This window comes from Rosa rugosa, chromosome 6 (assembly GCF_958449725.1).
Source record: "Rosa rugosa chromosome 6, drRosRugo1.1, whole genome shotgun sequence".
In the NCBI taxonomy this organism is placed as follows: domain Eukaryota; kingdom Viridiplantae; phylum Streptophyta; class Magnoliopsida; order Rosales; family Rosaceae; genus Rosa; species Rosa rugosa.
The window spans coordinates 20,264,855-20,280,954 of NC_084825.1; the positions used below are offsets into that span (position 1 = coordinate 20,264,855).

At 38.5% G+C, this 16,100-nt stretch overlaps 1 protein-coding gene across 3 annotated transcripts; it reads right to left on the reverse strand.

Annotated features, from left to right (window-relative positions):
• Nucleotides 1–3,767: 3,767 nt before the first annotated feature.
• LOC133715450 (acyl-CoA-binding domain-containing protein 4) lies at nt 3,768–11,812 on the reverse strand. Of its 3 annotated transcripts, none has more exons than XM_062141950.1 (14): nt 11,660–11,812; nt 9,371–9,496; nt 9,057–9,134; nt 8,866–8,979; nt 8,699–8,765; nt 8,428–8,489; nt 7,955–8,094; nt 7,744–7,870; nt 6,915–7,029; nt 6,698–6,786; nt 6,013–6,096; nt 4,569–4,886; nt 4,402–4,461; nt 3,768–4,295 (listed from the first exon to the last, which is right to left on the reverse strand). In XM_062141950.1, the coding sequence occupies exons 2-14, from the start codon at nt 9,485–9,487 to the stop codon at nt 4,116–4,118; spliced, it is 1,551 nt and encodes a 516-aa protein (XP_061997934.1). In that variant the 5' UTR covers nt 9,488–9,496; nt 11,660–11,812; the 3' UTR covers nt 3,768–4,115. The 3 variants fall into 3 exon arrangements, with proteins under 3 accessions (XP_061997934.1, XP_061997932.1, XP_061997935.1); XM_062141948.1 differs by having other exon boundaries at nt 9,371–9,533; nt 11,660–11,808; XM_062141951.1 differs by having other exon boundaries at nt 9,371–9,499; nt 11,660–11,791.
• Nucleotides 11,813–16,100: the final 4,288 nt, after the last annotated feature.

Genomic DNA, 16,100 nt, shown 5'->3' on the forward strand with positions numbered 1-16,100 from the left:
AAATTTCAGCCAAATTGATAATCGTTAAGGCATTCAAAGCTGTAATTTACAACAATGTACAAGAACCGTTCCGGTTCGACAGATTCGGTTCGTTCGTGTAAATTACAGTTTTGGATGCCTTAACGATCATCAATTTGGCTGAAAATTTGCAGAAGTGATATATACATTAGGACCTAAAAACTGAACGGTTAAGATGTGAATGTGTGATCGAAAAGTGGGAAAAAAAACTGGAAATCCGTTCCTAAGCTTAGGAACAGACCTCCGTTCCTGAGCAAAGTTCTATACACACATACACACACACAGATATATATATATATATATATATATATATATATATATATATATATATATATATATATATATATATGATAAGAAGCTCCTTAGATTTTAAAATTTAAGGATTTCCTTGAATAGACTCATTTTTCGATCGCATATCCACATCTCGACCGTTCAGTTTTTAGGTCCTAATGAATATATCACTTTTGCAAATTTTCAGCCAAAATTATTAATAGTTAAGGTATCGAACTAGATTAAATCAATGAACGAACCAAATCTGTCCAACCTGAACCGTTCGTGTTCATAATTGTAAATCGCAGTTTTGAATGCCTTAATGACTCATTGAAATAGCAAAACTTGGCTATTCTATTCAAATAGCAAAACTTGATGACTAATTGACTCATGCAGTTTACCATATAGTTGGTCTACGATCTTGCTGTTGGTGTTCTTGGAACGCCAAGCATTTCATATTCATAAGCAAAATCAAAATGTTTCTGTTGTGGACCTCTAGTCCAGCTTTATCTTATCAGAAGTTGTTACTTTATATACTTGTGTGTGTATGCACTTATTTCTTACAACTTTTTGTTTAAGATAACATCTTTACTCAGTATTGAACACTTACTAAATCTAGCTATATATATAGAGTTGATCCCAGTATTGCACTTGCAAATATATAACAGCTTGTATAGTGTCCTAACTTCTGAATATCCTCCCATGGCAAACTCATTTTACAAGGGTAAGACCAAAACTCAAATTCAGAGTAGCCAATTTCCAATTAATTTGAGAAAGTTGTCGTGATGCAGAGGAAGAGAAATGAGAAAAAGTGCAAGAGGTCAAGATGTGACCATGGTATGTGGTGTTTGGTATTGAAATGGTTGATTTTGTTGGAAACTACTGTGTTTTTGATAACAGTGTGGATAGTGTTGACATGATATTTTTAGGACAGCTGTTGGATATAAATTGCAGTGGTATATTGCACTTTTTGAAATTGTTTTGTAGGACAGAGCGCTTTTGGATATGAACTGTGATAAAACTCTGATATTTTTAGGTCAGGAGAGCACCAAAGCGTCCACTAAGGGTTGTTGACATACCCGTTGTGACCCCGATGAGTCTTGGACTAGTGAAGTATGCAGGCCAAGCCTGGTGTGACCTATCAGGTGTGACCTATCATCCTTGAGGAGGGTCAGTTCAGGAACTGCACCATTGAGCAAAGAAGTGGCTGATGAGTTCAGACTGAAGTTTCCTTGGGTTGAGTTGAAGCCGGGGTATGGCCTAACTGAAAGTTTCGGGGCAGCAACTTTCTTTATTTCCAATGAACAAGACACACCGGCTCATGTGGGCATCTGGTTCCAAGATTTGCTGCTAAGATTGTGGATATTGAAACTGGACAGGCTTTGGAACCTTATAAGGAAGGAGAGTTGTGGCTGAAGAGTCCAAATATAATGAAAGAGTATCTGGGGAATGTGGTAGCAGCCATTGCTAGTATTGATGAAGATGGGTGGTTGAAAACTGGTGATCTTTGTTTTTTTGATGAGGGATGGACTGCTTTACATTGTTGATCGTATCAAGGAGTTCATCAAGCATAATGGGTATCAGGTACAAAACTCAATTCATAGCACCAATGTAATGCTTTCCTTGTATAGATTGCCAAACCAGTTCACACTTTTAGTTAACTCTTTGGATCACTTTACAGGTTGCTCCTGCATAATTGGAGTCAATACTCTTGAGCCATCCTCAAATTCTTGATGCTGCTGTCATACCATGAGTTGCTAGGATCTATTTTTTTTTTTTTTCCCCTCCATCTCTCTCATTGTTTCTAATATAATAACAAAATGCAGGGTTGAAGACGAAGAAGCAGGATAAATTCCAATGGCATATGTGGTGAAAGCAGCTAGTACTGAACTGAGCACTGAAGACCAAGTCATTCAATTTGTTGCCGGCCAGGTCTGTCTTCCCCTAGTTGCTTCTGTTTTGAAGTAACATTAATCTAAGACAGAACCCTTTTAACTTTTCTACTTGGATACTTCAGGTGGCCCCCTACAAAAAAGTCAGAAAAGTAGGGTTTATATCTGCCATTCCAAGATCAGCTGCAAGCAAAATCTTGAGGAAGGAACTTGTTAGTTTACAAAGCAAACAGCAAATGGTCTCCAGACTATAATGCCTTTTCCTGCTGGCCAACTTCTTTCAGTAGAACATAGTGAGAAAGAGGCCCCTTTAGAAAGTGAAATGTCTGGTGGATCGTCTGGTTATCCATTTATGGGAGAGTGAAGAGAACTAGTACCTTGTATACAGATATCAAGTCGAAAAAGAAAAAAAAGAAGCTTAAAATTTTCAATGTGGAAAGATCGAGTACCATGTAGAAGGCATGTCATTGTCATTAGAATCACACAGTTGATCGAGTTTTATTCTAAGAACTGATCAATTTTCTCCATTCCAAGCATCAATTCATATAGATTTTAACGATTAGTGAGAAAACATACATTGCCCACTAACCAAATATCATTATATGAATATTCAAGCCTGTATGTAGTTAGACGAATATGTAATTTCTATATTAAGAGACAAAGATGGAAAACCCTAGTTTATGTTTGTAGCTGCTCGTCTGCTGTTGCTCTTCAGTTTCTGATCATTGGTAAGCAGAGAGCAGGCTGACAGGTTAGCTAGTGTAAACTACTTTACAGGATTTGAAGCCATACAATGAGAGGTTCTGAAGATTTATGACCTGAGCATGCAAGTGAAATCACTGGTACTTTTAGTTATTAAAGTACATCAGATTGGAAAATGTTGGATGGTTTATAACCTTTTGAAAACAATTATCGATGCTATTTCTGAATGGAACAAAGCCTAAATTGAGGCAACTGAATCCAAGTCTCAAAGTACCATAACAATAAAGTGGAATCGATCTAGTGTTTGGTGGTGGAAGCTCAATGTTGATGGGCTAAGAATTGGATCATTGGTTTCCTGCTAGTAATTGTACAGGGCAGATTTTGGAGGCTGAAATCTGGGGATTGCTCATTGGCCTCAAAATGACTGCTAGAGAGTATGAGAGAGAGAGAGGATGACTCATTTTACAAAACTTCCTGGTTTATCATATTTTGGATATAAATTAAATTTTGCTGAACCAGCCGACAGTGTACCATAGGCCTCGCTGTTGTTCTTAATTTTTATAAGTAAAGATTGTGGTTGTTTCCAATTTGTTTAGTTATTCTTTTGTTCTTGCACTAGCTTGTAAAGGAAGCAGAGAATGCTGCAAAATCAAAAGTTGCCTACTTGTTAGCAAGAACATTTCCATCTATACAATGCATGTGGAAGTGAAGAACATAATATACCGTTGTAATGGCGCTCTATTTGTAATCCAATTTGCAACATGCAGTGATCGTCCACTAGTTACCTTTCCAAATCCTGTGATGCTGTAAATCAAAGACTATTTACAATGACATAGTCTGGATTGTCTCTGGAAAATATGAATGTCCAATGAGGGTCGCAGGATCTAAGTACTTTGAACCACTATATCATGTGAATCCAACGAACAAATCAATATCATACATAACAAGAATAAGAATATGAGGATTAAAAAAAATGATCATGTAATTGATTGCGGATTTTAAACTATCACTATGTAAATATATAGTCATCGCTTAGACTGTAATTCTCATCACTGTGACCTGTGGTGTCTAAGTGAGAAATCCCCCATCGTCAATGTCGCCAAACACTTCAACATTTATATTCTTCCAACATGCCAACTGCTGAGCTCCGGCACAGCCTCTTGGGTGCCTGTGACAGTTGATTCCCATGTCAATATTTGGGCTATGACTTCTTTGGCTCTTTTTGAGCAAGTTTTATGCGTTGCCACCACTACCAGCAATCCATCTCCAGACACCACCAGAACCTTGTCTCTGAACAGATGAAGCAAGCTCCATATCCCGTTCCATTGCAGATTTCTGTCCGCGAAGTGCCTGTACCTCATCCTCAATGGACTGCACTGATTCTAGTATCTTCTGTAGTTCACTGATTTGAGCCTAGAAATACAATACAGGACAAGTAATTAGCCACTGTATAGAATTAATTATAAATAATGTTGAAGGACTTCATCTCCCAAACCAACTAAATTATATCAAAGATTACCTCCAATTTAAAGCATCTTGATCTCTCAGCTACAAGTTGCCCTTGGACTGACTGCAGTTCCTGAAAGAGAAGATTGATAGTATGAAAATCTCTCTTGCCAAAATAAATAAACAATACGGATGAGTACAGAGGAAATTTCCCAACTAAATGTATACAGAAGGGCATACCTTGGACAACTCACTGTGAGTATTGTTGACTTCATCTATCTCCTGGCTGACCCTAGCATTTTCTTTCCTGACTTCGGAAAGAGACAATTCCAGCACACCCTTCTCTTCTCTCAGGGCCTCTATGTCAATTGTGAAATCTTGTTCAGAACGATGATTTTCAGCTCCCTTGGAGTTCGACTGTACTGTTGTGAAATTCAATTTTTCTGATTTAGTCAAGGCATAGGCAGCAGTAACAGAAGCTGCTGCTGCAGCAGCCGCTGGTGACTGGAATATCTTTCGTTGTGAAGAGTCATTTGGTTTGGGTCTCATAACAAAAACCTTTAAAAAGAAGGGCAGCAAATAAGCCATATTAGAGAACTCAGAGAACCCCACATTCAGAATTCTTAGTGTTGCAAAACACCACATATGATCCTTGAGACAGGTGAATTACAAGCAACAACAATGATAAACATCAACATTTGGAACTATAAACCAAGAGTTTCAGACAGGAACTTGTCCGGTATAGAGAACGAATAAAACAATATGCAATCAGTAGCTTGCTTGTGTCAAATAAATCCAGGTTCCATTTCGTTACCAAGACACCAGAAAAAGACGTTGGTTTTCCATTCTTCAGTCACAAAAGCCTACAGGTCAAAGACACCTAATAGAATAGAAGCAAAACTTTTAATGTAAAGACTACCCTCTAGAATTACAGAGGCTACTTGCATGCACTTCAAGACTGCTTCACCTTTTATTCTTCTGCCTGTTGGTGCTAAAGAAACAATAGGCCACAAACAGGGGAGATTCCCCTCACCCGGTACCCTTTTGGAGAGAGGTATATGCCCTTGAATCACATATAGTTCCTTTGGCATTGATAATCATTAATCACATCCCTATTTCATAATTTTTCCCATACCTATATCAATATACATACAGTCATAACACAAACCTTAGAGGTTATTTCTTTTTCTTTTCAGAAAATGTCAAAACAAAAGATGAGTTTTAAAAAAATACCTAATATCTTTCAGTTTGTCTGATCTACTGTTTACGTATTTGCCCATTCTCTTCTGTAGTAACTGACTTATAAAAATAAAAAATAAAAAAATATAAAAAATATGGACGGTAGAAAAAACAACTGTTTTTGATAGCAGAGACAAGCAATGTTTTGTTAATAAAGTTCCACCCACAAATGCAAATAAAGAAAATGTCAAGCCAATTATACATTGCTAGCATGTTGCAACCATCATTTCCAGTTCTGCTTTGCTTTAACGTAGATCCATCAGATCCAAATTTCAGCTTTCATAACTTCAATTATGAGTGAGTGAAAGTTGATAGTTATAACAGCAATGCCACTGGACTTTCCGTGTTCCAACACAAATGTAATCTAATAGGCAACTAGGATTGAGCCCATGCAGATATTCAAGTAATGAAATAACAAAATGCTTCTTTCCATCAAATAACATACCTCGTTGCTATAGTTCCCATTATAGCCACCAAAGGCAACCAAATGCTTCTTTCCATCAATATTCACGGAGCAGACAGTGAGACCCTGTTCCCAAATTATATTAATTAATTAAAGTAATAATTATAATAGTAGAATTTATGTTAATAAGTAGATGGCATGAATCAATCCCAAATAATATTCATTTACGACTTACATCTTGACTAAACCTTTTACGCAACAAATTGGGACACATAATATAATAGATTACTGGACTTGACCCTAACAAATATAAATATAGTTGTATGACTTGCATAAGTTCATACATACATACTTATATAATATGTGCTTGAAAGAATATGAAAGATTTACTGCAATTTTCAACTGAACTGAAAGAAAGAAAGAAAAATGATTTTTATCATAAATATATCTTCTGTATGCACATGAAATAACGAAACCTAAATTAAGGTACAGAACAACCCTTGTTTTGCCAATACTTGTTAAATTCAAACTTCAACTCATCACAATCAGCATGCCAAGTGTTCTTAATCAGTGATAGTTTCTTTTTTTGTCCTTTTCTTCACAAAATGGCATCTCTAAATAAAAAAATGAATTATAAATGTGTATTTTTTGAAAGATACACATTTACAATAACTCTGACTTATAAGGAACAAAATGAAGAAATTGAAGGATAGAACAAAGTAGAGACCTCACTAGCGAGTGGATCCCTTTGCTTTACAATTGTTGACACTGACCACACTAGCTTAGACATATTTAAGGCCAGGGTTTCTGGGCAACCTGTAAAAAAAATTTAGTCTGCATTATAAAACCTAACAAAGCAGGTTTATTATTAAAACATTAGAAGTCACAATACTAGATAAAAAGCACAAAGGAGTTTTCATTATATAATTTAGTGAGCAATATACCATTTTTGTTATCTCCACCGCCAACTATATACCAGTTTTCATCAATAGTTATACCCGCATGACCTGCCCTAGGAGTTACAAGATCACCCTGAATTTGTGGCTGGGACCACTCCATCTGTGACATGATGCAAATCATGAGAAGGATACAAAAAAAATACACATACACACACTCCAATTAATTGCTAAACTTGTGCAGCTCAAAACGCATTGGAAAATGCATTAGCTTCAAATGAGGGACATCTACTAGGGTACTTTAAAGTGTTATCGTGTCATGCCATGATGGTATCAAGGAAAGGTTTCCAAAACCATGCTCCTAACACTATCAATGACAAGTGCCTAGTGGCCAAGATGTGTGTGGCATATGGAAGAAGGTATACTGAAAGACACTTGGTTCTTCCTCATCACATAATTGTTCAGAAGTAAATCTCCTGATCACGCAAGTATTTGGATACAGAGAGAGGGAAAAAAAACAAAAAATATTCTTGGCTCACTCATTTGAGGCCTCACGTTATAGTGAAATTTAAAATACTCAATTAAGAGCTCTTATAACCAACCTAAAGGAATAATTATGTGAAGTAGGACTTTTTTAAATATAAATTTGGAAATAGTATCAGCATGTGATGGTAACGGTTGCTACCCCCCCCCCCCCCCCCCACCAAAAAAAAAACACACACACACACAAATAACCCCTGCAACATACTATACCCCAGAAATTCGCTTGTGAAAGATGATGTATTAAAACAACTTATATGAATGTCATTATGTGTTTACAATTTGAGATGTATACAGTTTGTATCCAAAATTTTGATGTGATCAATAAAGCACTTACAGCTTGCAAGTCCAGAACATGAAGATCATTGAAGAAACTAGCATGTGAACAGCCACCAAAAATTAGAAGGTAACGTTCTGCATGTACTGCTGCTGTGTGATCAAATCTGGGAGCTGGAGGAGTCTGCCTGTCATGATTCATAATTCAAGAAAGTAATGAGAAATCAAGCATGATACATAAGTTGTTTGACATAATGCATATAGATACTTACGATGTCTCCATCACATCCCAAGTCATAGTCTCTAAATCAAGAACATTGACATCATTCAACAATTTCCTGCTCCTGTCTTCTCCACCGAACATTATCAATCTAGAGCCAACCAGTGTAGTTGACTGCCCTGCACGAGCTGCCTGGAATATAAAGTACCAAGATGTTTCACTTATCACATAACAAGGGATCAATAATATTGGAGCTGAAAAATTAGAGAACGTTGAGACGTCATCATATGGTCCATTGTCATTTTGCACAATGTGGTTCCATAAACTCACTTTGCCATCGTAAATCAATGATGTAACATTTATAGTTAAATGAAATATAGAAAATTTCATGAATTGCACTTGCCAATGGAAAGTTTGCAAAGCATAACTCACCCAATTTTAATTAAAAAACAAGAAAAATAAGAATAACAATGAAACAGTTAATATCACTAAGCAGATGGAAAAGGATGGATTCACCAATCATACCGGAACTTTTCCTGAAGTCTCCATGACGCCACAGAGGTGTGTTTCCAAATCGATGAACCACACTATAAGTTCAGTAACATAGCATTAGGTTTTAAACAATACACACAACATCTAAGTGCACAGTCAAATGGATCAAACAAGGTTTGCATTATTCATGAACTAACAAAATGACTCTTAAAGTTACAAAATATATACATTATCAGATTATCAACGTCTGGAAAGATGTTTTACATTATCCATGAACTAACAAGATGTCTGTGAAGTGACAAACCTATTATTTTATCAGACAACTTCTTTGAATTCCCACCAAGCAGCAGAAGTTTGTTTCCCCACTTCACCTGTTAAGCATAATTAAAACCTGGCTAGTGAAAACCATGTTTAATCACGAGACACGTAAAAGTCAACTAAAACAGAATATAGACAAACAAGAATTCTTACCAGATTGTGAGAAGAAGTGGGTGGAACAACTTCCTGCAGACCACTATCTTCAAAATTATTGGAATTTGCATTCAGTTTTATAGTTGACCATAACAAATTTCTAAAGTCAAAGACCTGCAAGAAGAGTCCAATATTAAATGACTCATAAAGGTGGACCTCAAAATTAAACGGCAGATGTGCCTGCACATTACCTGAACATCAGATAGATACCGTCCATTACGACTCCCGCCGACAATATATAAGTTTTCATCAACTACTACAGCAGCATGCTAAGTGAAAAAAAAATTAGCATTGGTTAGTAGGCAAGTAATTTCTCCCTTTTTCAGTTAGAAATATTGCTGATAAATATCATGAGTACCTTAAAAAAATAAAAAATAAAAAAATTGAATATGCAATTACAAAAAATCAAATAGATGCTCCTAACTTTGAACCAAAGTGGAGAAAAGGGTGCTAGACTTAACATGTTCCCCTTTTTGTAGATTTTATTAAAAATTAATGTGTCTACCTTGTAGCGAGCTGGTGGTCGTGAACCAGATACAGGAAGTGCTACCCACTGATCATATGCCAAATGAGATTGCCAATTGCTGGCATCCGCATCTTTCTTTATCTCTTCTGTTCCCATACCAGCAGTCTGCTGATAATCCAATTGCTTTACATTTCTCATAATACTGAATCAATTATACAGAAACAAGACTAAATAACTTTCCTTTTTATTTTTTCCAAAAGAAACCATTTTTATTGATCAAGAGAATGATACAATGAAAGTGGACAAGAGGTCCAAAAAAGAGATGAGCGGCAGAAAATTCATAAAATTACAACAGCAGCAGCTAGGATTCACACAAACCCCTATAAAAAATAAAATCCAGACCTACTGCAGCCTTCTAATCTGGCAGAACAATAGTCTTTCAAAGCCACTGGAACAGAAGCCAGAAAGCAAACAGAATCCTACTCTCCCAAAGTTCCTCCACTGCTGCACCTATGTAGTGTTCAAACTTTCTTCTATGTTCTTCCATCCAAAGCACCCCAATTACGGGCCAACATATAGCAACCCCAAAAGACTTTGACATTATTCCCTTGCCAAAAGCAATGTTTGACCAAAAAAAAAAACCCAAACTCCCTTGCACAGGAAACACCAGTGAGGAGAAAAGCAAAAGTAAGTATTCACCCTCCCATGCAGTACCACCAGCGCAAAACCTTGACATTTGGTGGAACCTTGGTATTCCAGATAAAACTAGCAGGTAAGAAATTTGGTTCTGAATTATCATCAATTAGATTAACAAGGAAAGGAACCAGAAGCTTTCAGCTTCCATCTCGTCTAATCCATTCTCAAACCACCAAACTAATTCTTTATAACAACACCAGCAATTCTGCTACTTCACTTGCCTCCTCATCGTTTAAACTTCTTTTAGGACACCAGCAACTCTGCTGCCAACCTCTCCATGTTTCCGCTATCTGTATTTATTCCTAGAAAGATCGCTTAGGTTTATTTATTTTCAGCCCTGAAACCAAACCAAAGCTTTTCTAAAACAAAATTTGAATTGGCCGAGGTCTGTTCATCATCCTTTGCAAAGAAGATGGTATCATCTCTAAATGCCAGCTCTACCAATCTCCCCCTTGAATTTTCCCTATACCTTCCCTCTGTCCATCTCTTCTGATTCCAACTGCTTAATGATAGCCTTTGCCTCCTCTTTCTCCTTCCCAACATCACCAAATGTTTCCCTTCCCTAATCCTTTCTTCATTTTCTTTCAAGCTCCTTGAATTTCTCATAAATTTCAACCCCTCCCAGCCCTGAACATTTGGTTCGCCCCACCATTTCTCATTGTTTCCTCCAATAGAAGGGTGCTCCAGCCACATTTCAAATCTAAATGGTCTAGGATTCCACTTACCATTACTTTTATCCAGCAAACTGGGAAATTATCTGAGAAGACTAGTCAGGAAAAACTACCTTACATTTGATAAATCATCCTCCCCAAAAGTAGAAAATAAAAGCCATCTAGCCTACACCAAACTACCATCTCCCTTTCACTGGACCATGTAAACTCCGCGTTGAGAAGTAATGGATTTGTATCCTATGAAATCATTGAATTCCTTCATGCTTTCAGTAAATCTCCCCTTTTGATTTTTCAAAAACAAACTGCACTACATGAAGTCACCAATGCACCGTCTGGAACCACACAAAACAGATAGACATGTCAATTCTTCCAAGAAAGATGTTCTCTTTCTCTCTCTCTCTCCCTGTAAGCATTCTACATTTCTGAAAGCCACCAGCCATTACCATCCAGAACTGTGATTTTTATACATACCGGAAACACATCTGGAATTGAAGCCCAATACTGCCCAAAGTAGTCCTAACTAGCCTTGTTTCAATTTGCAACCTTCTTCGCTTCCCGCAATATAACGATATCAGCTCCACTTCCATCAGAATATCCCCAATCAATGTCGTTTCTACTCAAATTCTCATTCACATCTCCAGTAGTACCAACTTGCCACAAACAACTTCCATCATCTTTTTTCAAATGGAACACGTTCCTATGCTACGAATAAAGAAGGAAAAACTACGATACCGTCTTATCTAAACTTGTAGCCTACAAATCTAGCAAAGAACATAGGAAACCAATATTAAGATAGTCTTGTTTGCAAAACGACATAGAGTTGATAAAGGTTGATGATTTTCAAATCATGTGCCCAGTTTCATGTTCTATCAAAACTTGAATTTCGAAATTTGTTCATTGAATGATTGATAGCTCAAATTAGAAGAAGAAGACAACGAATGAGAAGAGAGGATCAATGTACCTTGAATTGCTATAGAGGATGAGATCGGACGGTGATGATGCCCAAGTCGAGATCTCCCTCACTCTGTGTGTGTGTATCTTCAGAGAAGGCGTCGCTCTCTTCTCTAGTCGCCAAGAGCAAAAATCAAAGTCATCGTTTTGGACTTAATTGCAGATTTCCTTTTTTCTTTTTTTGGCAAATTCTTTTTTTTTTTTTTTTTTTTTTTGAAGAATGGCAAATTCCATTTTTTTTTTTTTGAATAAAGGGGCAAATTCCATTTTTGTACTGGTGAGAAATTTTTTTTGTACCAGAAAAAAAACAGGTCAAAAATTTTATAATTACACCTGCCCAATTACTTGTGCACACCTCCAATATATTTTTTTTGTCTCATTTTCTTTTCATCCAACTTCCATCTATGTTTACTAACAAATGCTCTCTACAAAACTATCAAACACAACTGGCAGTAATTAACTCATGGAGCCAAGGAGGTCCTGCCTCCTTGCAAAACATAGCTTGAGTCAAGGACAAGGCCGATCTTGCAAGCTTATGAGCCACTCCATTGAAACGCCTCTTCACATGTTTCCAAGAGATCATTTCAAAATCTCGCATCTTCATCCGAACTGCATCTAAGATTCCCCCGATATCACTTAAATCCCACTTAGTACAATTAAGGCCTTTAAGAATGTTGAGTGCATCCCCTTGTATTGCGACGCTATTCAACCCCAATTCCTGGCAATACTTTAATCCATGCCACAAAGCCAAGGCTTCGGTTGCTGCAGGTTTAATAGGAACTTGCAATGGAGTAGAGAAAGCCCCAACCAGGTTACCAGCACTATTAACAATGACAGCACCCAAACCAACACAACCCTTCTTTACATCCACTGCCCCGTCAAAGAACATTTTGGCCTCTATCATACTCGTGTCCTGATGAGTATTACAATCCTCAAGCTGCTGTTCCCCATATAACAAATTACTGTCTTGCTGCGCCTGAGCAAATTCAGAATGCCATTCCTCACACCTTAAAACAATCTGTTTGGCCTCCATTTCTGCTTTACCATGCAATACATCATTCCGACTCTTCCAAATCCACCAACTGATTAAACCAAATAACTCCAATTCACTCTTATTACCCACAGTGGCCACATGGATTAGTAAATCAATAAATGAATTCTCCTTCCAGTGCTTAACGAAACCTCTTAACCAGGAACACTTCCATACCTTCTGTGCTTTCGGGCACTCCCAAAGACTATGCAAAACAGTTTCACACGCCCTTCCACATCTACCACAAACATCCTGAGAGCTAATCTTGCGTTTAAACAAACGCTCAACACAAGGCAGGAAGGAATGGCAAGCTCTCCACAAGAACAGCTTGACTTTGTTAGGGATTCTGAGACCCCAAAGGATACTCCATACATTCTTGGAGTTAGAAACATCACTCCCGCCACTACACTCAGCTCTCACTCCTATCTCTTTCTTGGAGTTCTCACTTGGAGAATATTCTTGGAGTCCGCCACTACATTCTTGGAGTTCTCACTTGGAGAATATTATCCCTATTTTGATGTATTTTGTTGAGTTAATATAATTCCCTTTCAATCAAAAAAAAAAAAAAAAAAAAAAAAACAAATGCTCTCTACATGTGCAAGTATTTTGGACCCAAAATGAACATTTTGGCCTGACAAGGCATGTGTTGGAGAAATTGAGCCAATGTCAGTGGCTCAAGCTATATATTGTCGACAAGCTCGAAATATATATATATTTAAAGGCTAAATAAAGCCTACTATGGAAGCATGGAAGCATGAAAAGTTAACTTTAGCACATTTTCCTACTTCGGCTAGGAGAAACCGAGCTAAACAAGGAAGGAGGGGCGGCAGACTAACCAAATGAAATCTAAATGAGCTAAAACTTTCCAGATTAATTCTAGAAAGCCCAAGGATCATTTCTTATGAAGAGTGCCAGAGCTAGATTTGAGTGGAAGGCCTTCAAACAATCAGTCCAATTTTCTACAGAAGCAAAACTGGAAAACTGGACCTGTAAGAGGTCCAGTAGCATTTCCAGCCCAACCGCATGGAATAAAGCTCTGAAAATTTGTCAGGATGATCTACACTCATAGTGGAACATTTTTTATGAAGAAGTCGAAGGCTCATTCTGAAGGCTTGTTGGAGAAATAATTGAAGGAATAAAGGGGCAGAAACTGACCTAAAACCAGCTCAATATTCACATGTTCATGTTTCCTACCCACATGAAGAAAGCTAGATGCTTTTCTTTTTTTCCTTGGATATATTTTTCTACTACAATCTCTTTAATAGATCATCATCACTTCCATGTTTTTGCACCTTCATGCCTTGCTTTCATTTCATCATTTCTCTATCTTTTCCATATTTTACAAATCACTTTCATACTCCACTTTCATTATTTTTCTTCCACTCATCATTTCACTCTTCTTTTTCTTCCCTATATAAACACCTTCTCCTCTCATTCTAAAACACACATTCACATTCAACAACAACATCTCTAAGATGATCTAAGTTCTCTCTAGAGCAAACCTCTCTAAGAGCAACTCCTCTCCTTCTCTTTCTCTTACCGGTGATCACACTCCTAGTCCTAGTCTTCTCAGAAGCCGACTTTCAGTGCCACCAAACCCTCTGTCAACGTGCTTCGGTCCTAGTCTCCTCGGGAGCCGACGGTAGTGCCGCGACCACAACGGTTACAGAACCAGTCAAGCAAGGGTAACGCCCTAGCAACCCAGCCAAGCTAAAGTCACGCTTTAGCAAGATCTCAATACTTCCCGGTGATTTCGCTCTGCTCAATCTGCAATATTGAGTATCGACTTGTGAACAAGAAGAAACTTCAGCAAAGTCCTCACCACGAGGCACAAAGAATCCCACGACGAGGTTGGTGCTCTCCTCGTCTACAATCACTTGAAAGAAGTCAGGTCAAGGGACACCCCCGACGACCGCACCCGAACGGTGCTGGCACGCCCGCGCAAGAAAAGAGACTGTTGACCAGCTGCAACAAAATTGGAGCCAAACATTTTGGCATGCCCAGTGGGACAAACTGTGAGCTGTAAATCACACCACTATTAAGAAGTTGAGGTTAGTAAGGGGTTGTGAATCATAACGGAATAGGTGAAGTCTCTTTTGTTAATATTGACCTAAACTCCTTATTGGTGCCTAGTTCAGGCCCCTTAAGGTTAAGGGCGGTTTTTATTAACACTTGTTGAACTGTCTTCACACTTATGATCTTTCTCATCTTAGTAAGAATAGCCTATGTGAAATGGTGTCTAGAAATGGGACAACGTTCATAACAGGTTATTGAATCCAGAAGTGCGTACAAATGGGCCTAAACCACTATGTGGGAGTAGTTCATGCCAAAATGGATTCTGCCTCTTTTGTTCGCCCTCCCCCACCTGGCCATTTCAGTAAGGTTGTCCAAAGGATTTGAAAGAAAGTTTGTGTCTAGGCGACTATACTTGGGCCGCACGTCTAAACCTTGATTCACAGTGTCTTATTGAATTCAGCTACTTTCAATTTAGACTTCCAGAAGCCATTGGGAAGTCAAGCGCAAACCCTTATCAAAAGGTTTACGTTAACTGCCCGAAACATAAGACCTCCAGTTACAGACCGCACTCACGTGTAGACTGTCGTGGTCTTTTAGAAGAATTAGTAATTCAAAGATTTTCTCTCCACACGCCATCAACAGAGATGACGACCGAACGAGGAGAAGGTCAACAGCCCACTACTGAGGGCGAGGCAGTTCTCACCACCCAGCCTAATGAGGCCGGAAAAGCGTCTGATACCACCAGGGTGGCTGAGGACGAGGTGAGAGCGGATGTTTTTGTACCCATCCCTATCCCAGAAAACGCCAGCCTGGAAGCGCAACTTAACATCATGCGAAAAAACAATAGTACATTCTGGGCAAAGACGGCTAAAAGATTCGAGGAGCAGCGACGGATGTCCAACAATCTGATAACGAAAGTCAGGCTGGAGATGGAGCGCAATGCAGAGCTGTTGCAAGGGCATATAAACCACACGTCACGACAAGCCCAGGAGCAACATGAACAGCTAGTGATCTTGATAAATGCCCAAGCTGCGCAGACTAAGGTCGTTCTCACAGAAGTCGCGGCTATTCGCAGTGAGGGATCCAATACCGCGATCCAAGTTGCCATGCAAAAAACTGAGATGGATCAGGCAAGAGATGTCCTGAATAAGGTGTTAGGGGACCCCAATGCTATGCTAGGGTCCCTCGGCCAGCCTACAGGGTCAGGCAAGTACATACCACCAAATGCTCGAGAAAAAGCAAGCGGCGGCAGTACAGCCACATCCGTTACTGCTGTATCAGTCAGAGGTAAAGAAACTACTGTGGCAACGGGCGGGAAGAACAACGCCGCGTCATCAGTCACGCAAGGGACCAGGACTTTGAAAATCAATGAAGGGGCCTCTGTTGGTCATAGCCTGTTTCCCCA